This window comes from Protopterus annectens, chromosome 3.part1 (assembly GCF_019279795.1).
Source record: "Protopterus annectens isolate FY-2018-M chromosome 3.part1, PAN1.0, whole genome shotgun sequence".
NCBI classification, from domain to species: Eukaryota; Metazoa; Chordata; order Ceratodontiformes; family Protopteridae; genus Protopterus; species Protopterus annectens.
The window spans coordinates 1,855,249,485-1,855,273,743 of record NC_056732.1 but is presented as its reverse complement, the minus strand read 5'-3'; the positions used below and the strand labels follow the sequence as shown (position 1 = coordinate 1,855,273,743).

The window sequence follows — 24,259 nt, the reverse complement described above, 5'->3', positions numbered from 1 at the left end:
GTCTACTGAACCTTTCCTCTTCTGTCTCCCCCTGCTGGTCGACCTTCTTTTGTCCAAAAAATGGTTTTGGGCTATGGGGAGGGGGGCAGGAAATCTATTTGGATTTAAAATCACACTATTTGATTTTGGTCTCACTACAGCTGCACCTGATCTCTGTACATCAGTTATGCAGCCAGTCAAGCTGTCTCCTAAATCAACACGAATTTCCTTACCATTATTTTGTGTCCGAGAAGGGCTATGGTTCTCTGTATCTAAGATGTAATCTTCTATGGTCTGCTGATCATGCCTTACACTATTATTAGGATCTAAAGCACAAGGACTTTCACTCTGTCTGTTTCCTGACGTCAAACTATTTGATGGTTTATTTTCTGTAGTGTTATTATGTAAATATCTATCAGAGTTGTTTACAGGTGTAGTTAATACAGTATTTACATAACTTTTACCTGTTATGCCTAAAGGTTTTTGGGATGCTTTTGAACCAATGTTAGGGTATAGGTTTGAAGCCATCTCCCTAGGCCAAGTAAAAACATTATTATTTTTAAAATCACGTAAATCCCTAACAATCTTTACTTTTTTCTGGTCTAACATCCGTTTTTCTAAAAACAATACATCTTCTATAACTTTCTTTAGTTTTCCCATACATATTTCATTGTCAACATATTTAGTTTCAAAGTCTTTGAATAAATTGTTAACAGTCACTCTCAGTCTCTCTTCTTCAGGCAAGTGATACTCAACTAATAGTTTCATATAACTGAAACTCAGCTCTAAATTGAGCTGCTGCCAACGGTATAGGAGATCTGGCAACGAGGCACCAGTTGTAGGCATTTTCAACACTCGTAGTCCGCGAGGTATAATCCGCTTACTTAAACAAACTTCAAAATAATGTCTCTGTACTTGTAATCTAATTAGTTTAGTGAATACAGTCTCCAAGTCATGTAGATCTTTAGAGATATCCTGGTTACTCACATCAAGCTGATTGTCAGGCCTTCCATCTACAATTGGATTAAAGTCCATTAGTGAGTTAGTATTTCCAGAAACACATATCTTAAACCTGTCCAGGACATTTGAAGTATGTTCTAGAGTGCGTGGTATATAGGGAAGTTCAATATTTATACTACTTTCATTCGCCATCCTCACCTTCTGCAACGCTGACAAAGCAAATAACAATAGCACAAATCCAAGTGCAGAGCTGCTGTCAGTCGAGGTATGAAATCACGCTGTACATAAAAACAAGCACAGTCCAAACAAAGCGTGATATTTCAATGGCAATGAAATGAAAGTAAGATGCTCCAAAAAATTAAGTTGCTCCAAAAAATTAAGTTGCTAGACATTAAAGTTTAATTACAGAATACTTTCAGTGAAGGCTTGGGGAGAAAGTTCCACAATACAAAGTTTTATTACATGATAATAACAAAGGAAGTTAGGGATTGCCAGCAGCAAGTAGCATTCAAGGGAGTGAGAAAAGAAATAAACAGTTTACTTTCAGGAGTGAAAACAGGCATATAGAATCGTGGCTAGCTTTTGCAGTTTGTTTATATATATAATCATTAATTTACAGTGAGGTTAGGGAGGTAAGAAGGTTAGCCTGGGGTAAAGGGAGGGGAGAGCTTGAGATGAATGGGTGTAAGAGTACAGTTGCATTTCCTGTTTAGATAGAGGTAAGAATGAAGTTGAGTTTTGAAGTTATTAAGGTTGTCACAGGTCCTCAGTGTGGAGGGCACAGCATTCCATTTTTTAGCTAGGGAATAAGATAGCAGAAGCTGTCCAGCAGGGTGCTTGGGTTTATGGATGATGATCAAGATTTGGTGGGAAGATCTAAGGGGTCTGAGGGGGTTATGAGGTTGCAGAATATTGGATAGTGCAGGACATTTAGTAGGTTGGAACAGTAATTTGTGTGCTGTGGTGATTTGGTGTAGGTTAAGTAGATTGGGGAGTTCAAGCCAGTTTAGAGAGTGTAGGGAGGTGCAGTGGTGAGAGGAGGATTTTGCATTTGTGGCGAATCTGGCTATTTTATTGTAACATCCAGTTTGGAGGTTAGTGTGGAAGATAAATTAGTTAGCAGAGGAGCGCCATACAGTAGAGAGGGAAGTAGGTAGGAAGTGGCAAGAGTTAGTCTGGTGGAAGGAGAGAGGACGTGATTGTTTCTGTAAAGTAGGCCTAGTTTTATGTGGGTTTTCTTGATATTTAGCTGGATGTGATTGTTAAATTTTAGGTGTTCATCAATGGTTACACTAAGAAGTTTGGCTGAGGGTACAACCTCGATAATGGAGTTGTTAAGGCTGGTGATTTGGAGTAAGTCTTTGTCAATAGGGAAGGATTTTGAGGGAGAGAATAGAAGGATCTTTGTTTTGTTGCCATTTAGTGAGAGGTGATTTTGGAGCATCCAATTTTCGGTGGTGGAGAAAGCAGTTTGAGTTAGAATTTGGAGATCTTTTAGGTTAGAGGCATGATAGATCAGAGTGGAATCATCAGCGTATTGCATAATTTTGGTGTTAGGCATGGCTTTATGGAAATTGTTAATAAAGATATTGAAAAGCAATGGGCCAAGGATTGAACCTTGGGGTACTCCAGTGTGGGTAGGGAGGAAAGTGGAAGTGGCCTGGCCCCATTTCATGGCTTGGGATCTATCAGAAAGGTAGCTGGAGAACCAGGTGAGAGTTTTATTGGAGATATTGAGGTTAGACAGATGATTTAGTAGCTGACTATGGGAGATGGTATCGACGGCTTTAGATAAGTCTAGCAGAACAGAGGATACGATATTACCACAGTCACGAGCAGAATTGACAGAATGTAAGAAGGAGAGAAGGGAGGAGTTGGTACTGTGTCCAGGACGGAAGCCATGCTGGGTAGGGGAGAGTAGTTGGTGTTTGGTAAGGAATAGCAGAAGCTGTAAGTGGATACATTTTTCAAGAATTTTGGAGATTGGGGAGAGGATGGCTATGGGGCGGAAATTGGAGGTGTTAACATTTTTGCCACCCTTGTGAAGTGGAAGTATAAAAGCAGAACGCCATAGTTTGGGTACATAGGATTCAAGTAGTGATCTATTGATTAGGATGCTGATAGGAAGAGCAATACTGTCAGAGCCTATTTTTAGGAAGGAGGAAGGAATGCTGTCAGGGGCATTGGAGCAAGGTTTGAGTTTAGTGAGAAGTCTCTTTATTAGTTTGGTGGAGATGGGTTTGAGTTCAAAAGTGGGGGGGTGAGAGGAGGATTGAGCAGTAGGAGGTGGAGGGTTATTGTTGGTAAAGGTCTTGGTTAGCTCAGCAATAGAAGAGGTAAAGAAGGTATTGAACATTATTGCAATTTCAAGGTCAGATTTGCTGGGGTCTGGGCAAGGGTTGTTTTTTGTCCCAGGTTTAAGGAAAGAATTAATAGAGTTCCAGAACTGTTTGGGGTTTTTTGTGTGATTTGTTTGTAGTTTGATGAAGTAAGACTTTTTTTCTTTAATAACTTGTTTTTTGGCTTGGTTTCTCAACTGTTTGTATTTAAGTAAGATTTCTGGTTGTTTATGTTGGAGGTAAGCTTTCCAGGTTTTATCTCTTTGTAGCATAATTTTTTTGGTGTCTTTGGTGAGCCATGGGGTGGTTTTTGCTTTAACTCTTTTTGTTCTTATAGGTGCGAGGGAGAAAGGACAGTTATGAAAGTAGAGTTGAAGTCGTCAACGGCTGCATCTAAAGGAAGAGTTTTTAAGGGGTTCCAGTTAGTTAGCTTAAGGGGGTCAGAGAAAGTAGTAGGGTCAAAGTTAGAGAGGTTGCGGGTTTGAATGTAGTTGTGGGAGCATGGGGAAATGGGTGTAGCCTGATGGATGAAGGTAGGGAGGTGGTCTCTTAATGGGACAGGAATGACACCAGATTTTAGGACTTTGTTAGGGTGGGATACTAGCATCCAGTCTAGTATAGAGCCTGGGGGGTTGTTTTTGTTAGGTCTAGAAATAGAGTTTGTAAGTTGAGTAAAGTTAAATAGATTGATTGATATGGTGGGGTTATGGTGAATAATTTTGTTCCAGTCTATATTTACATCTCCCATGACATAGGTTTCTAGCTTAATGTTGGAGGAGGTCCAGGAGAGGATGTCTTCTAAGATGCTAGTGTTGTTACCAGGGGGAATATAAAGGGACATGATACAAGTGCTCTTATGGTTGTTCAGTTTTAGTAGGCCAGTTACAAGTTCAACATTATTGAAAGAAGGAATGGGGTTAGGATATGGAGTGAGGGACAAGTGGTTGGAGTAGATTAGGGCTACACCACCACCTCCTCTTCGATATTGGTGGTCAGAACGGAGAGATAGAAATCCAGGGGAAGGAATTCAGAGTTGCTTATATAAGGTTTTAGCCAGGTTTTGGAGATGGCTACAATGTCAGGAGAATTGTGATTGAGCCAGGTGTGAAAGTGGGTTAATTTATTATTCATGCTTTGGGCATTGATGGTGAGGAACTTGAGGTATTTATTGGTGGATTTGTTGTAGTTGTTAGGGGGGGTTTGTAGGAGAGAAGTTAGGTCCTGGATTGGGGTGAATGTCACCGGCTAAGCAAAGGTGCATGAGAAGCGGAATATGTTTATATGGTTTGCAATTAGATAAAGATGGCTGGTAGAGAATAAGTTTAGGTTTGCAGTATTTAGTAGAGTTTGAGAAAAGTTTTACTTTTAAGAGATGGATAGAAAGGGAGGGAATTAAGGAGGCGGAGATGTTGCGGAAATGGGCTGAGTGGGAGGGGATGGGAGGTAGTGGAGATGGGTGTAGATGAATATTGGAGTAGGAGGTGACATGGTTAAAGAAGTAGTAGAAGAAGGAAGAGGATAGATGTTGAGGTGAGGATCTGAGGAGGAGTGAACATGGTAGATGAAGCCTATTAGAAGTGAAGTAAAGGGGAGGGAAATATGTAAGTTATGTGGGAAGGGGAGTGGTAGTGAGGGATAGGTTGGTTGGGGGTGGAGGAACAGTGTTTGAGAATTGGCTGATGAAGACGGAGGGGAGTTTGAGGATAGGCTGGTGAAGAGGGAGGGGTGTTTGGGGATTGGCTGGTGGAGAGGGAGGGGTTATAGGATGAGAAATAAATGGAGGTGTGCTACGGCGGGTGAGAACTGGGGGCAGGGTAGGGGAGCTGAGTGAGCCCGCAGGGCGAACGGAGCGGGTAGAGCAGTAGAGTGAGAGAGACAAGCTGAAAAAGTATCATCCACTACTGTTCACAGTGAAGGTAAGTAGGTTATTTGGTAGAATACTATGTAAAGTGTTACCTTTAAGTAAGAGCAAAGGAAAAACAAATATAGGGGAGTTTTGTTCCTTAGTTAGTTCGTTTGATTTGCTTAGGTTTACGAAGATGGGTGAGGCATAAAGAAGGGTTGATAGCAGATGTGTACGGGCAATAACAGTTCTAGCATATGGGGTTAGGAATGGTTTAATCCTGTATAAAGAGCCTAATTTTTTATTAACTGTTTTAATAGTTTTATCTATGTGAGCATCAAACTTGAGGTTGTTATGGATGATCACTCCCAGTAGTTTAGTACTAGGTTCTGGGGAAATTATGGTACCATTGTTAGATATTATGGTGAGAGGTTGTGAGGGGACCTTGCAAGTGGGGGAGACGAGTATTATTTGGCTTTAATAGTAGTTGACATCCAGGGAGCCAGTTCTCTACTTTGTTGAAAGTGATTTGGGACAAGGATTGGAAATCTGTGGGGAGGTGGCAGAGCAGATTAGGGTTGAGTCATCTGCATACTGAATACAAACTGCATCAGGGATGACTTTGTACAGGTCATTAATGAATATGGAGAATACGAGGGGACCTAATATAGATCCCTGAGAGACTCCAAGGGTGACTGGTAAAAGGGATGATACGTTATTCTTCCACAGTACAGCTTGTTGTCTGTCACTTAGGTAAGAATGAAACCAGGTAATTGCTAGGTTATCTATGGAGAGTGATTTTAATGTGGTTAAGAGTAGCTGGTGAGTTACCATATCAAATGCCTTGGATAGGTCAAGGAAGAGGGCTGAGGAGAGCTTGTTGTCATTATGGTTTTGATTTATTGTATGGGAGAAGGAGAAAAGGGCTGAGGTTGTACTATGGCAAGGTCTAAATCCGTGCTGGGAAGGGGCTAGGAGGGTGTTTTGATTCAGATAGGCAAGAAATTACTTGTGGATACATTTTTCCATTATTTTAGCCAAGTGAGACAGAATGGCTATAGGCCTATGATTTGAAAGTTCAGCGGACTCTCCCCCTCTATAACGAGGAACAATGTGGGAGATTTTCCAGATGTGGGGGATATAGGCTTCGTGGATAGTTCTATTGATTACAATTGATATGGGGTATGCTATTTCATTAGCAGCTTTTTGGAGATATTCTGCAAGTAGTAGGTCTGCTGAAAGGGTGGTGGGTTTCAGTTTTTTAAGTAGGGACTTAATAAAAGATGTTGGTACTGGATCAAGCTTAAAGGGGATCTTATTATCAGGTATGGGGTTGGTGGTACTTGGGGTATAGGGAGATAGCTTACTGGCTAGGGATTGCACGGTTTCTGTAAAGAAAGTGTTAAAGGTGTTAGCAACAATTGTAGGAGGTTGTTGGAGGGTAGTTAAGGGGGTAGGGGTAGTTGACTGGCATGGGTGGAGAAGTTTGTTTATGCGTGACCAGAATTTTTGTGGTTGATTTTGGTGCTTTTGTTGCAGATTACAGTAGTAATTGTTTTTGTCAAGCATAATAGACTTCTTTGTATCATTTCTCAGCTGTTTATATATAAGGTGGTCTTTTGGGGAGTTAGTGGTTCTCCAGGAGGTTCACGCAGCAAGAGACCAAATTATCTAGGCTGCCATAAGGCGACAGCATTGAGGGGTAAGGAAAAACCTCAAAGTCACTGATGAAGAGACACATGAAATTTATTTTTTCAACATCCAAGTTACTCAGAACACTGCACAGACAGACAGACAGACAGACAGACAGACAGACACACACACACACACACACACACACACACACACACACACACACACACACACACACACACACACACACACAGTTCACAGTCTAAATTGTTGTGATATCTCACACACATTGCTGCGGGGCTGATAGTGCTGAAAACTGAAAGCAAGTGCAAAGTTGATTCTGCAATAAAAGTGTTCCACAAAACAAATACTTTTGTAAAAGCCACAGGTAAATGAATTCACTTCGGACTTTATCTCCTCCTCATTGTAGAGGAAACAGCATAGGCTAATATTCTGCAAAGAGATTCAGTACTTAATATGCAATGCTCCTTCTTCAAATGCCATTAGAACCCATATGTGGAAGCCCCCCCCTTATTAATAAGACACTCTACCAGGTGCTTTTTATGTAACAGATCATAGGATACTGCGAAGTTTCTGGATCTGAATAAACTACTTTATTCTGCTAATTTCCAGATGAAGCCTATTTTTTTCTAACAGGTTTTAATGTATTACTTGTTTCAGTCAATGATGGGGTGCCCTGACTTGTGTCACAAGTTCTAAGTTCATAATATCTCTCAATCTCTTACATCAAAACATCTAGACAAAGCCTGACAGAATTGGGAGGGGGGGTGGGGCAAAGGCCAAAAAAATAGGGACAGATTTTAAATATTGTTCTTATAAACTTAGAAAGTTGCTAGAGTAACAGGATTTGTCTTAGCGTGCATTTCTTTGAAGAACATGAAGTCTGAAACACAAATATATATCATTATTTATTGACTTCAATCCTCAGATCGTCCCAGTAACTTGCCAGAAAATCACAAATTTTGTGAGGAATAGACCAAAAATATAAGGCAAAAGTCTGGACACTGTGTGAAAATCTGGACAGTTGAGAGTTATGAAGCTCCGAAAACAGGATACTTAGGAAAAGCAGACTGTCAGGGCTTTTTTTGGCGTGACAGGTTTCTCCTTTGTGGTTATTGCTCGCCATTCATTGAATTCTTTTTGAAAGCCAGTGAAGGGGTGAGAATTCTCCTTGTCCTTCCATGAATACAATCAAATGTCATCCATGAGCTCTACAATCAGAGACTTTTCCATGTAAAGCATCAATGAAGGCAACTAGGTTTAAGGATTCGTCCTTGTAATTTAGAAATACTTTTGTGGAATGCATTTCCTAGCAGTCTTTGCTTGTTTTAGAAGTAATGTGCACCATGGCATGCCCTACGCTGGGTGCAAAGCAGGAGCAGCAACAATGTCACCTGGTTTACTTACCCTGACAATCCAGTGAATTAGTCCTCCGTTTGACCTAACTAACCATCTTACATGGGGCAAAGTGGTGTCCCTAAGCACTAACCCTGTTGGTTCCACAGTTAAAGATTGAAGCTTTTTTTAATTTTTTTTTTACATAACCTTCCTGGTGTTAACAACATTATTCCATCAGTAGCAGCCAAGTACAATCCCATGTAACAAAACTGGTCTTGATCTTCAAAGCTAACTTGAAGGGTGGCTTTCAAGTAGGGAATAACTCAAGTAGCAAAGTTTTGCAAACCGCCCAATAAAAAGTCTTAAACATGACAGGCAAGCAGCAGTTATTGCTATGCAGCAAAACATAACAGCGTCAACCTGTGAGATTCCCACTCCTCATTTAACAATGCTGTCTTTCACTTTGTTATACTAGTAGAGTGATGCAACATCCAGACTGTAAATACCATTTCTGAGTTTTCACAATCAAGTCACACTTCTTGCTTCAGAAGAGGAGCAGACAAGCATCATGAGGAGAATTCCATGCCTTATAAAATGTAAACTTAACACCGATGGAATAATAAATTATGGTCAGAAAGAGATGGAGATTTATCATCGTGAATATTCTGGAAATTTTTTTCTGCAGAAAAAAAAGCATCCTTTGAATGCAATGTCAAGCTGAGGTGACATATGCCCATTGGTAGAAACTCAGAAGGATGTGAAAGATCTTGTGACATTTATTGAAAAGAAGAGTGGAATACCCCGTGTCTAAGAAAATAGTCTGTATGGCTAGTGGGACTTATTTTGGCAACAGAAGTACACAAATACACATACACTCACATAAAGTTATTCAAAATGTCTAGCCAAAAACATGACTTGCCTGTTATTCTTTTTGGCGTTTCTTTAAGGGTACACTCCATGTAGTAGAAACATATTTGTGGCCAACATTACCATCTTCTTCAAAAAATCATTCTTTTCCAGAGGGCTGCAATGTATACCCTATGTGAAGCAGACAGCTGAACTGTATTCTATATGTGAGTCAGCTGCACCGTATTTCCTATGTAAGTCAGAGGGCTGCACCATATTCTCTATTTGAGTCAGAGGGCTGTGCCGTACTCCCTATGTGATTCAGAGGGCTCCAATGTATACCATATGTGAGTCAGAAGGTTGCACTTTATACCATATGTGAGTCAAAGGGTTGCACTGTATACCCTATGTGAGCCAGAGGGCTGCACTGTATTCCCTATGTGAGTCAGAGGGCTGCACTGTATTCCCTATGTGAGTAAGACAGCTGCACTGTATTCTCTGTGTGAGTCAAAGGGCTGCACCGTATTCCCTATAATAGTCAGAGGGGTACACCATATTCCCTATGTGAGTCATTTTTGTCAGAGGGCTGCATCATGTTCCATACATGAACCAGGGGACTGTACTGTGTTTCATATGCAAGTCACAGAGCTGCACCGAGTTCCAGATGTGAGCCACAGGGCTGCATGGTGTTCCAGATGTGAGTCACAGGGATGCGCCATGTTCCAGATGTGAGTCACAGGGCTGCCCAGAATTTCAGATGTTAGTCACAGGCTTGCACTGTGTTCCAGATGTGAGTCACAGGGCTGCACTGTGTTCCACATGTCAGTCAGAGGACTGCATCTTCCTCCACATGAGTCAGGAAGCTGCACTGTATTTGATATGAGAGTCTCAGGGCTGCCAGGTGTTTTACATGTGAGTCACAATACTGCAAATTGTTCCTTATGTGAGTCACATGGCTGAACCATGTTCCACATGTGAGACACAGGGCAGATCTGTGTTCCCTATGTGAGTTACAGGGCTGCACCATGTACCATATTTGACTCATAGGGCTGTACTACATTCCACATGTGAGTTACAGAGTTTTACCATGTTCCATATGTGACTTACAAGGCTGTGCCATGTACCACATGTGAGATACAGGGTTGTACCATGTTTCTTATGTGACTTACAGGGTTGTACAATGTTCCTTATGTGACTTACAGAGGTGCACCATGTTAGTCATTTGAGTCAAAGAACTGTATTGTGTTCCACATGAGCCAGAGAGTTGTACCTGGTCCTGATTCAGTAACAATACTTTCTACTCATGATATGACAACAGACCCTTCTGTACCTGCAGAATCATTTGGGTATAAATGTTTGTAGCTTTAAAATCTCAGCTGTATGCTGTACCCCTTTTTCATAAATGTTATTGCTTTGAGTTTTTTTGTTTTATTTTTGAGACTGAGGCTGTTACTCACCTATGACTTATCACTTCTTTGGAATTCTCAGTCTCATAAATTCACTTCCCCTTTCCAAGTTATTTGGTGTAATTTCTGTTAAGCCTCTCACATCACTGTCAGTTTTACCAACCTGTCTCTTCCAGCCTTGGCTTTATGCAGCCTAGAATCATGCACCCCTCCACAAAATACCACCATAACACCATACTCCACAGTTCTCAGAATTGCATCCTGGTCAATGAGTCTGGGCCCTTTCCACTCTGCACTATCTGCCCTTTTCCAGTACACACTGTCTCCCTTTTAAAACCTTTCATTTGTGGCTTGCAGTTGTTTCCATAGTGGTCTCCAAATTTTGCCCAAACATTCACCTTCAGGAAATGCCCTCCCTGATACATGGGATGCTGAGAGCTGCTCTTTCACTACCAGGATACTTGTGCTCTGTTCCAGAACATTCAACCTATCAAACAGCAAAGAAAGGAGATGTGCATTCTGACCTAACACAAGCTGATATGGACTACAGCCAGAGACATTATGCATAGTATTTTTTGGCGACAGTTCCAGTTTAATGCCATTTGCTAGTCACATCCTATATCAGCTTTTAGTTTTATCCATGTTTTTGTTAGTGTCTGTGTCTTTTAAGAAGCCCACTGTTCCAAGGATTATATGCTGTCAAAGACACAGTTTCAGTACTTACATTTTCAGCCATATCTCTAATTATATCATTACTGAATTCTCCACCACTATGACTGAAGAACGTCTGAAGTGGGCCATGCTTGCTTAACAATCACTGAATAATTTTATTTGCAATTTCTGATTCTGTGAAGACAGCACTATTATCTGCTTGAAAATGGTCACCTGAACTTTTACGTTTCACTAGTTATAGGAGCGTATGGCTAGTTATGTAACAGTCCTTGCCATTGCTTGCCTAGTCTTGTTACTTTGTTACTGTGATACGCTCTCTGTTTATAACGCTTCCATCACTGAAACATGTAAATTAATTAAAGATAAAAAGTGCCAAATTCATGCAAGCCCACAGTAACTGTCTCACCATACTCAGAAGCCAGATACATATAAAACACAAGCCTAGGTGCAGGTCTGCTATTCTTCAGGTAAATTTCACAAAAGTTAACAAAAATTTTCAGGTAAAAGCTAACTTTGTTTCCCAAATTACAAAGCAGTTTCTTTAGATTGTCCACAGAAGCATGTCCAAACTGAAGATGCAGTTTCTTCACAATGTTTTGCTTCTCTTTTATGGTCAGGTTTTCTGTAGCTGTGAGGACCTCATTCCCACAATGCCTCTCCCTAAGTTACTTATCTAGAAAGTTGTACAATAATGCAAAGAGCTAGCGAATTCAAGAGTTACTGGTTGCATAAACATCACTGTGTTGTTATTTTCCAAGTCCAGGCTTGTTCCAGACCCTTTTTAGAGATGACTGTTACCTCAGCCTTGTGTACCCCACCATGTTGTCCAGTACAGTTCATCCTCAGCCTTCAGTACCATGTCCAAACTGAGATCGCAGTTTCTGTAAAATGTTCTGCTCTGCTTCCATAATCATCTTCGCTGTAAATGAGGGGACCTCATTCTTATGATGACTCTTTTTAAGTTATTTACCTCGAATGTTGTCACAATAATGCAAAGAGATAGTGAATTCAGGTGTCACAAGTTGTTTAAATATCACTGTTTTGTTGTTTTCCAAATCCAGGTTTCTTTTGGCCCTCTTTTAAAAAATGTCTTATGTGGCAACAAAACTATCGCAGCTGGAACTGTTTCAGTATCATACCTAACTGGTTTTATTGCTGCTCTTATCGTCAGTATCTTTGTAGAAAACAACACTTTAATATCTCCAAATCTGAAAATCCTTCTCTGGGTATCAACTTCCAACACATTTCCTAGTTCTTTCTGATTCCATTTACTCATACAGCTGTCTAATCATTTGCACCACAGCACATAACAACCCACCCTGCTCAAGTGCTCATCATGTCAACTTCTTCTCATAAAATTACACAGCTTTGAAAATATTTGCAATATTCTCCTCAGTGCAAGCCAGCCCTTTCTTCTATTATTTTTCAGTATTGTCTCTTCCCACTGCCATTTCTTCTGATATTTACCAGTATACACTTGACTAATAACACACATTTGCTCCCAGAGGCATTATCTTATCAAATAAAGACACAATGGAGTTTTAATAAATTGTATTTTATTTTACAAAATGTAAAAAGGGTATCTGTATCATTTTCCTGCCTTTGGAATGTTTATATGTTATAAGGCTGAGGCTGTAAAAGGACCCCTTGCAGTCCAGTTGTCTTACCAGTTCAAAATAAATAAAACAAACAGTTTACACCAACAATGAGCTCACTGTAACTAACTGGCAGTATCAGAATTAAAAAAAAAATCACTATTCACCGAGTTCCCTCAGACATAACAAAGGATAATAATTCTGCCATTTGAATATGAATATATATATATATATATATATATATATATATATATATATATATATATAAAGGAGGATAGTAAGACCACACAAAGAATAGTTGGAGTCATGTATAGTCACAGCGTCACGTTCTACCATGTGCTAGAGAGAGATGAATGCATCAACTAAAAGCAACATACAGGCATTAGGTTGTGAGTAAGCCCACCTTCTCATTGAAGTTTTGCAATGATGCATATATTTAATAATATTTCATAATGCTTATCAATAACTTATCAATAACTTATTTGCAGTTTCAGAACTTTTTTCCTGCGCCAAAGATCACATTTAATTTTATACAAGCCCCTTTACAATAACTCCCCACTGTCATGCCTGCTGTTTGAACACAGCTTTAGCATTATTCAAGTGTTTAATTCCAAGCAGTTTACAAAAATAAGAATGAACCAGTGATAACTCAGTGAAGGGTAAAATTTAATATTGCATTTAAATTTTGTTGCAATTGCAGAACTACTGTTTTCAGCAATGTAGATTGAAAATCATAACACATGCAAATGTATTTTTCTAATAAGATATGAAGCAATATGGAATAAATCAAATAAAGTAACTAGTAAAATGCAGAAAAGAAAATAACTAAATGCTATTCACAAATACTAGATATAAAACTGATCAAATTAAATAATACCAAAAATCAAACTTACGAGGAATATTACAATTAATTCAAAAGGAGTCTAAAGATAAGTCCGAAAAAAAGATCTGATAGTTGCTAAGACCTGCAGATAAAACTCCCCTTCATTTAGCTAATAGTATTACACTCAAAACTGCAGGCAATAATAGTGTGCCAAAACATCTCTACAAATAGCAAAAAGCAGTGATATTGTACGCCATCAACAGGCGTCCAGATGCAAAGAAAATCAGAGACTCAGGAATTCAAGGATAAAATTGTTATGGTAGTCAAGAATAGCTGGCTTTATTTGCAGATGATATTATTTTATACCTGGCAAAACCAGAAAGAGGCATTACAGTGTTGTGGAACATTTTCAAACAGTTTCAGATCTTTTTGGGATACAAAATTAATGAGGCTAAAACAAAGGCAATGGAGGTAAATTATGTACTCACACACAAATTGGTCCAACAATATCCATATTTGTGGGGACATGATTAAAATGGACTATTTAGGAGTATGGAATACAACTGATTCCATTGTGGCAACTAAGCATATATGGGAAGAGACTAAACAAAAGATGATACAAAAACTGAGAAAATTGAAGCTTTGTGATATGGATATGGACAATAAGGTACAAGCAGTTAAAATGTTTTTGTCCCTTTAGTCTTATACACAGGTCAGGCATATTTTTATCAACCAGAGAAGTTGTGGATAGCAATTAATAAAGAGCTGAAGGACTTTATCTGGGAGGGGAGGACGGTATAAGTCAAGTGGTATAAGCTGATTCTTACAGTACAACAGGGCGGAAGGATGGTATGAGTTAAATGGGATAAGCTGATTCTTCCAGTACAACAGGGCAGATTGGGTTTACCCAATTTGAAGGGGTATTTTAGAGCTCCACAGTTAAGACCTATACATAGTTCAAGCAGAAAACTATAATTCAAAGTGAAAAGGGCTGATGATAAAACAGGGAGGATGTTCAAGAAACAAGGAGAGACTGGGATTTTGGATGCAGGTGTTTAAGGAAAATAACAAGTCATACAGAATATTATATCCATAAAGTAGCAGAAAGTATTCTAAGAACTAAGCCAACACAGGATTGGAGAAAGGAGATTCTGCCAACTGGGATGACTGCAATTAGGGATATAAACAATAGGCAAGAGGGGGCTGGAATTTATTGGAAAAAACTGTCAAAGAAATGGAGGTATTGGGAGCAAATAACTAGACAGGGAAAGATGATAGAATGGGAAGACACCAAGAATTTATTTAGACTGCAGGTTAGAGATTGCCTTCTGTATCAGGGATTGATATCAGAGTACAGACAAAGAGAAAGAAATAGGGCACTGGTAGAGTTTTTAGTAGAGTCTAGAACAGAAGTTACCATTAAAAAAGGAATAATTAGTACAGCATATAAAATATTGCATAACTATAAGAATTAATTAGAGGAGGTTAGAAAGGACTGGGAAGAGAGACTGGATAAGCAATTCATAAAGAAACAATGAGAGGATATATGTATGTCTCCCAAATATGCAACAAAATCTAAAAGATTTAGGATTTTTGCCGGGACATGTTTGTTTGCATACATATTTCTATACTCCAAGTAGACTCCAGAGATTATTTCCTCAGTCAGACAGCAAATGTTGGAGGTGTGACAAGGAAGAAAGAGATAATTGGGAATATATTTTCTAGCAGTGTGGTGAATTGGCAGACTTTAATGATTCCTTGCAGGATGCACTGTCAGAGACGCTGGGTGGGCAGATTGGTGTGATAAGGGGGATGATTTTTCTGAGCTATGATACAGAATTGGATTGCCTCGGAATGTGCTGTAGGTGAGTTGGATACTCTAAATTGGTCCTAGGTGTGACTGCGTGCATGTGTGTTGCCTTCTGTGGAAGGTTGGGTGCTGGGCTTGCAACTCGGCACCGTAAAACTCCACTGCCAATCTTGAGTGGATAGGTGATCTGCTGCGGTGACCCCTCACCGGGAAAAGCCAGAAGAAGAAGAAATTAAAATCTAAACCAACTATACTAGAAGTAGTGAATATAGTAAAACAGATAGAACAACTGGAACTGAGATTTTTAGAAGAGGGTAGGAGCAAACTACATAGGAAAAAATGGGAACTATGTGAAGAATACATACCAGGGAGGAATGAGGTTTAAAAGCCATGCCGGACTTAAATGAGCTATGTAATGTATGACAGAAAAAGACTGGGTAGATTATAAGTGATGTATAATGTTTGCAACTGGAAGTGTGACAGCATGGTTTGTGACATAAAATGTTTGCAACTAGGATTGTGTCACTGTGGTTTGTTCTCATTTATATAAATATATGATTGCCTATGTAGTAAGTGATGGTTTCATAAAGATGTTTCTTGTTTACAAAAAAAAAAAAGGCAGGAATTGAATAATTAATGTAATGTTTCTTAGATATATGATATATAGCAATATACGTGAAGTGAAAAGTTGTGTTAATATAGTTTGATTACTTTAATATGAATATAAATTTGACTATGTCACAAGTGGTAACTCAATAAAGTTGTTTGAAAAAAAAAACAGATGTCTAGATGCAAAGCTACAGATCAAAAACTTTAGACTAGCAGCAGTCACAATGTGTCAATGGCTGCCAAGGTGACACGTTCCCACACAGTCTAGTGGCTAAATTCACTACTGTTAATGTCAGTAGTAAAAACTTCTACATTATGAAAGTAACCAAATGCAGACAGAATAATTGCAACAATATATGAAAGATAGAGTTTGTACTGCTAAACATTACTCCAAACAGCAAAATAGCAATATCTCAGTTTTCAAACATGTGCCAGGCAAACAAGGCCACACCCACTGTTAGAGCCAGGTCCGTGCTTGCAGCAGGGTGACAACAGTGTTACTTAACTGGAACACCAGGAATAATGTAGCAAATAATCCACACCACAAAGAAATACATTCCCTAAATTAAACACTCAGACACACCCGAGACAGCAAAAGAAAAAGAAGAAGTTTGTGGACCATCATACTGTTCAAGTCCATGTAGGGAGTCCCCTCTTTTTGGCTTCCTAATCTTGAGTTGGTTGAGTATGGGAACTGAGAAATCTCACAGGACACATCTTGTCTCCTTCACTCGGCCAGCTCCTTGAGGCAGCAATGCTATTAATCCAGAGACATCATTATGGTGTCCTTATAACATGGTGATTACTGATACTATGAATAAAAGTAGGCCTGATATATACATTTCCTGTCCCAGTGGATTTATGATAGCCTGGTAGGGACATAGGATTCATATCCTTAGGAGAAATGGACATGAATTAGAGAATCGCTCCTGATCTAATGTATCTGTATTGCACTGGTTTTACATTAAAAACAGACAAATATATTGCTCATGAAAATGTTACCATTAACATCACAAAAAATATTACCATCAAGAACCATTGTTACTGACTTTGGGGATATGACCAAGCAAAATTCAGACTCAAGATATGTGTAAATCCTTGCCAGTGTCATGACGTACAGGGTGTGACATCCCTGCACTGGCCCAGTAATCAAGGAGCCTCAATCCTCACCACTAGCACCAGTGAGGGACGTACACATTAGGATGATGACAAGTACACACACAGTAAAGTACAGTTTCCCTTAACAGCACACAGATATCACAGTCAGTCTGGGGGCTGGTTCCTCCCTCTTTCTCCAGATCCCCAATAAGAATCCCCACTGGCACAGCTATAGGGTTAAGATCTCAGCCGAGTGGTCAAGCCAAAACCTCCAGCACCCTCTCTGTCCAACCAGTGCTTCGTGTCTCTGCCCAAGTAGCTCACACACACACACACACACACACACACACACACACACACACACACACACACACACACACACACACACACACTTTGAGATTTGATTTATTTACAAACACCCAGACACTCCTGGGGAAGGCTGGCACAGGTTTACTCTCTATGCCCCCTTCTACCCAGACTATAAGGTAGTTATCACTGTCACCGACCCCTACTTATCAGCTACTATAAAGGCCCTTACAAAGGTGACCAATCCTACTGTGTAATGTTACTATTATCCAAATGGTAAGTGTGACCAAGACCAAAGCTATTGGAGTGACCTATACAGTGTCACCAAATACATATTTAAGTACTATAAGAACTTAAATATCTCTAAACAAACCAGCCACAATTAAAAGGTTTAAATATATTTAATAATAAATAATAAAAGAACAAGACAATACTCAAACAACACAGAAACTACAGAGTTCAACATCACAGGAAATATTTTAAAACAACATTGCAGGACAGGCTCAAGCAAATACAGAAAACATCTAAACTAATCTTTACTATATTCCTATCTATATTTAAAAGGTACTATGCCCTAAATAACTTACTTACAGATAAAGGCAAATGCAGATGAGTGGATGTTCTTGCTAGGTCCAAGACAATATACAAAATGCCTAGTCTTTCTCTGAGAGAGTTCTTAAATTAATAATCAACATTACTGCTGGGTTAGCTCGGACAACATCACTCATTGTCACCAGACTTCAGTTCTCAGGCTAAACAGATAATTAGAATTTAACACCTCTGTGTCAAAAATACATATCTCTCAGAAGTGTGCAGCTGCTAGGAAGTCATAGAGCAATAAAAACACTTTTACATTTGAAACCTAGTAATTACTTCTGTTTCAAGACAATAGGAAAACCTCTAGCTCTAGACATTGTGTGTGATTGCTGCACTGAAACTGAGATAACACAATTGTAAAACATTTCCACTTATTTTCTTGAAGTTTTGCAAGTTAACTCTGTATGTTCCAGCTTCTGCTATTAAAACATACATTTGCACAGGTATACAGTTTATATACATTTCTGTTCTTTTCCAGTAGGGTACACTGTGGTTACATTATTGAAGCTCAGTACATAACATACAGTTCTCTTACATTTGTAAGACAAGCATATGAATCATATTACTATTCACAAATGACATCTGATTATTTACAAAATTCCAGATAGCTGGGCTGGCAGTGTTACATTTCTATATAAATCATATTAATATTTTCAAGTGGCATATAATAGGTTCCTAGGTGTGTACTAGTCTAATGGCCTTGGAGCCTTTACAAGCCTAGCCCATAGGATTAGCCAGGCATCGTGCCACCTGACCTTAGTTCCTAGTGCCTCTATCGAGTAGAGCCACTGGAGTGATTAATTACAAAATTCCAGATAGTTGGAGTGGCAGTATTTCCCTCGTGTCACACAGGGCTCAGGTCTCAGAAGCAGTGGCAGATAGTGATAACTATGACTGTGCTCTACCAGAGGTATGGTATATTTGTCAGATATGCCCCCTGAGGGGAGGTACAGTCCAATGTGGGAAGAAACCCTCAGATATGGAGAAGTACACAGGGGTGGAAAAAATAAGGGTAGGTTATAACCCCCCAGCAAGCAGAAACAGTTGCCAGCACCCACCCCCATAACACCCTTAAGATCTACACTGTTCCCAGCTCACTCAGAAAAGTCTAAGGGAGAAAGAAGGGGTAGACAGACCCAGTGATGGATGAGAGCACTGGGACGGCCTGACAGAATGAAATCAGGTGTGGTGAAGTGGAGAAGAAAGGTATATAAATCCTTAACTAATGAATGTCAGTTTAAGATTCATTATTTGTCAGATGATCCAAGTGTAACTCCCTGAATGTCTTGCTAAGAACTCTATAAGGTTACTTGAGATATACCATTTTATTTGGAGACCAAATGCAGGATTTTGCAGAAATGTTATAGTGATATTCTTACAAACTGCATTAAACGTGGCTTCCATTAGGAAGGGAGGATGACTTCTGTTTAAGATGAGGAATGCTGCACGTCCACAACATAAGCTGATTTTCTGTCCTATGTCTAAACACTGGTGGCTTTTGTTGTGACTTAACCAAGTGTTCTGTCTTATGCAAACATAGTCGTGTTTTCTCTCTGTCTCTGAAAACAAGTACAGACAAAACTAAAATCAGCACTAAGTTTTTTAGCTGTGTCTGTTTTGTGTTGAAGGCATGTGTTTTGTTAGAACTTGAATTAGAAAAAAATCTTGCCTATTTACCATAATTTTATTTTGTTTTCAGAATGCCTAACTGACTGAATGGGTTTTATTCAAGCCTGACATTTCAGGATGTTATGGTACCCTCTCGAGCAATATGCACCATCTTGAGGGGTACTACATTCCTGAAGTTTGTGCAGTTTGGTCTATAAATTATTGTACACTATCAATACATCAGAATTACAGCCCTGGGAACAGCGATGTTACAATATAACCTCCTAATATGTTGCATTTTTCAGACTTTAAAGAAAGTGCATTCCACAAATATGATCACCTCTGACGCTAGTTAAACAATAACTAAGAAAACAGACTATATTTCCTTACCTACAGAAATCATATTCTCGTAGTTCTGTATCATCACTTCTCTGTGTAGCTCTTTCTGCTGTTTATTCAGCATCGCCCACTCCTCTCCTGAAAACTCAACAGCAACATCTTCAAAGGCTTTTGGCACCTGAAAGTACAAAGAATGCAACTGCTATTAGTTGTATTTTAATTTACAAACAATGCTGAAATGTTTCAACAAGAAGCCTATAAGCTTTGTTAAAACTTGTGGCCTACTGTGCAGGTATGAAGGATCACTCTGCAAGAATCACTCAGTTCTTATTTTAATCTTAATAGACAGGAGTCTGATAAACTGGCAAAAGTTTCAAGACAGGATTAATAGCCAAGATAACCAAGTTAATTACCTCCTGCTACATGAAGGAGCTACTACCACAGTAAGCTTGACAACACAAGAAATGCTGCATTAACTTTTACAAAAAAATTATATTTATTTACCTCATTGGCAGGTAAATAACAGCACTTGAACAGGCAGATACTGCTTTCAGCCCAGGTGAAGCTGATCCTATATCCAGTTGTCTACATACTGATGCATTAGCCAAACAGTATGGAAATAGTTTTGGTATGCAGTTCACAACATTTAAAGACTGCAATGCCATCAAACATATCTGCCATAGTATAAAACAATCTGTGCACTTATAATATGTGACTGTGTAAAATGCACTGGAACCATATATTTCAGGCACCTGAAATATCACAGACTTTGTTTTGCAGTTTTTGAGATGAATAATTCTGAAATGGTTAAATGAGAAGGTATCAAGTCATGTTATAACTCAATACAGGTGCAACCATTCCTAATTTGTCAACATTTTCTAATTCAACAGCAGCTTAGTGAAGACACAATTATTGCAAGAATGGTTAAATGATGATCACCATGTTCATTCTGATATTTATTTATATCTGTTCAGCAGGTTAACAAATGATCGCACATTCACTTCGATATTTATTTATATCTGTTCAGCAGGTCAACAAATGATGATCACATGGTCATTCAGATATTTATATCTGTTCAGCAGCTTAACAAATGATGATCACATGGTCATTCAGATATTTATATCTGTTAAGGAGGTTAACAAATGATCGCACGTTCATTTCGATATTTATTTATATCTGTTCAGCAGGTTAACAAATGATTGCACGTTCACTTCGATATTTATTTATATTTGTTCAGCAGGTTAACAAATGATGATTGCATGTTCATTCAGATATTTATTTATATCTGTTCAGCAGGTTAACAAATGATGATCGCATGTTCATTTCGATATTCATGAAGTGCAGTGGATTAGCAAGGAGGAAGTAAGGATAGCTATGAAGAGGATGAAGAACGGAAAGGCTGTTGGTCCAGATGACATACCTGTGGAAGCATGGAGGTGTTTAGGTGAAATGGCAGTGGAGTTTTTAACTAGATTGTTTAATGAAATCTTGGAAAGTGAGAGGATGCCAGAGGAATGGAGAAAAAGTGTTTTGGTACCGATTTTTAAGAATAAGGGTGATATGCAGAGCTGTAGTAACTATAGAGGGATTAAATTGATTAGTCACAGCATGAAGTTATGGGAAAGAGTAGTGGAAGCTAGGTTAAGAAGGGAGGTGATGATTAGTGATCAGCAGTATGGTTTCATGCCAGGAAAGAGCACTACAGATGCCAAGTTTGCTTTGAGAGTGTTGATGGAGAAGTACAGAGCATGTTAGAAGGAGTTGCATTGTGTCTTTGTGGATTTAGAGAAAGCATATGACAGGGCGCCTAGAGAGGAGTTGTGGTATTGTATGAGGAAGTCGGGAGTGTCAAAGAAGTATGTAAGAGTGGTACAGGATATGTAAGAGGGTAGTGTGACAGTGGTGAGGTCTGCAGTGGGAGTGACGGATGCGTTTAAGGTGGAGGTGGGATTACATCAAGGTTCAGCTCTGAGCCCTTTCTTATTTGTAATGGTGATGGTCAGGTTGACAGACGAGATCAGACAGGAGTCCCCGTGGAATATGATGTTTGCAGATGACATTGTGATCTGTAGTGAGAGTAGGGAACAGGCAGGGGAGACCCTGGAGAGGTGGAGATATGCTCTAGAGAGAAGAGGAATGAAGGTCAGCAGGACTAAGACAGAATATATGTGTGTGAATGAGAGGGAGGATAGAGGAATGGTGAGTATGCAGGGAGTAGAGGTGGCGAAGGTGGATACGTTTAAATACTTGGGATCAACAGTTCAGAGTAATAGCAAGTGTGGAAGAGAGGTGAAGAAGAGAGTACAGGCAGGATGGAGTGGGTGGAGAACATTGTCAGGAGTGATTTGTGACCGACAAGTACCAGTAAGAGTGAAAGGGAAGGCCTACAAGAGGGTAGTGAGACCAGCTATGTTATATGGGTTGGAGACAGTGGCATTGACAAAAAGGCAGGAGTCAGAGCTTGACATGGCAGAGTTGAAGATGTTAAGATTTGCACTGGGTGTGACGAGGATGGACAGGATTAGGAATAAATATATTAGAGGGTCAGCCCAGGTTGGAAGGTTTGGAGACAAAGCCAGAGAGGCAAGATTATGTTGGTTTGGACATGTGCTGAGGAGGGATGCAGAGTATATTGGGAAAAAGATGCTAAGGATGAAGCTGCCAGGTAACAGGAAAAGAGGAAGGCCTAAGATAAGGTTTATGGATGTGGTGACAGAGGACATGCAGGTGGTTGGTGTGACAGAGCAAGATGCAGAGGACAGGAAGAAATGGAAACAGTTAATCTGCTGTGGCGACCCCTGACGGGAGCAGCTGAAAGAAGAAGAAGAAGATTTATATCTGTTCAGCAGGTTAACAAATGATGATCGCCATGTTCACTTCGATATTTATTTATATCTGTTCAGCAGGTTAACAAATGATCGCATGTTCATTTTGATATTTATTTATATCTGTTCAGCAGGTTAACAAATGATGATCGCATGTTCATTTCGATATTTATTTATATCTCTTCAGCAGGTTAACAAATGAAAGTCGCATGTTCATTTCGATATTTATTTATATCTGTTTGGCAGGTTAACAAATGATGATTGCATGTTCATTCAGATATTTATATCTGTTCAGCAGGTTAACAAATGAAGATAACATGTTCATTGAGATATTTATATCTGTTCAGCAGGTTAAAAAATGATGATCGCATGTTCATTTCGATATTTATTTATATCTGTTCAGCAAGTTAACAAATGAAGGTCGCATGTTCATTCATATATTTATATCTGTTCAGCAGGTTAACAAATGTTGATCGCATGTTCATTCAGATATTTATATCTGTTTAGCAGGTTAACAAATGTTGATCGCATGTTCATTCAGATATTTATATCTGTTCAGCAGGTTAACAAATGATCGCATGTTCATTTTGATATTTATTTATATCTGTTTAGCAACGTCCAGCACTGACCCACATAAAGATTTGTTAGACGCAGCCCAGGAGCAATGTCTGGTAAAATCATTTACTTACAAATGCATTGTAGGCAAACAGAGGCTGAGGGATTCAAACCTTTGGCTGCAGGGTACAGACTGTTACCAGCTCATGGCATTATTCTCCTCCATTAACTTCCAGATATGTTAATCCTCTGTGCTAGCTTAAAGACCATTTCATTCATGCCATGTCAACATCTTTATCCTAGCAGAATCAGCAGCTCACTTTATTTAAATGGAAAGCTAAAATAAACTGAATATTTATAATATGAGTAAGTAATGCCTTGTATCTTATTTATTTTTATTATTTATTTATTGACATTTGTTGACCGAGAGTGTCCAACTGGACGTAGGTCCATTTTCAGCGGAGGCCCGGGGAGAAACGCTCTACAGTTAAAATATACAGACAGTAGTTACATTGGATTTACATAGCAATTAACAATTTGATCAACATAGCAATTAACAATTACAAACATAGTTATAGATGAAGAATATAGTACATCAGTAGACAACTAGAATCTTCATTATCTGCGAAGTACATAACAGACATTAACAATTGTTACAATAAGAAGTTCCTGCTGTATAATAAGTAGTGAGGCTTATGAGCATCTGAGTATCTTAAAAAGTTACAGTATCTTTACAGCTCTCGGGGCAAAGGTACTATAAATCTAAAATTCCTTTTAGCATCCATCATCTCTCCCACTGGCTCAGTGAGGGTACATACCCCTGATGCTGTGACCCATGTTTGAGAAACAAATCAGGTGTCAGAATATTACTGCAGAAACTGCGTGGCCTGGCTGGTATTTCTTCTCTGTAGGGGTTGTGCAGCTTTACTTCTTCGCTGGGTATGGCTTCATGTGGATGATACAATTACTTCTTAAGGCAAAAAGTACAGGTCAGAAATTTAGTTACAGTTACCACTGAAGTAATTAGTTATACATGGAGACAAATGCTACTAACTTGA

General features: G+C 39.1%; 1 protein-coding gene across 3 annotated transcripts in view; it reads right to left on the bottom strand.

Annotated features, from left to right (window-relative positions):
- LOC122798765 (zinc finger protein 93-like) overlaps positions 1-24,259 on the bottom strand; it is a 276,097-nt gene that overhangs the window by 77,696 nt on the left and 174,142 nt on the right. For all 3 annotated transcript variants that reach the window (XM_044067876.1, XM_044067874.1, XM_044067873.1), the window contains one exon: positions 19,873-19,999. In XM_044067876.1, coding sequence (XP_043923811.1) covers positions 19,873-19,999 — 127 coding nt within the window. The remainder of the gene's footprint in view (positions 1-19,872; positions 20,000-24,259) is intronic.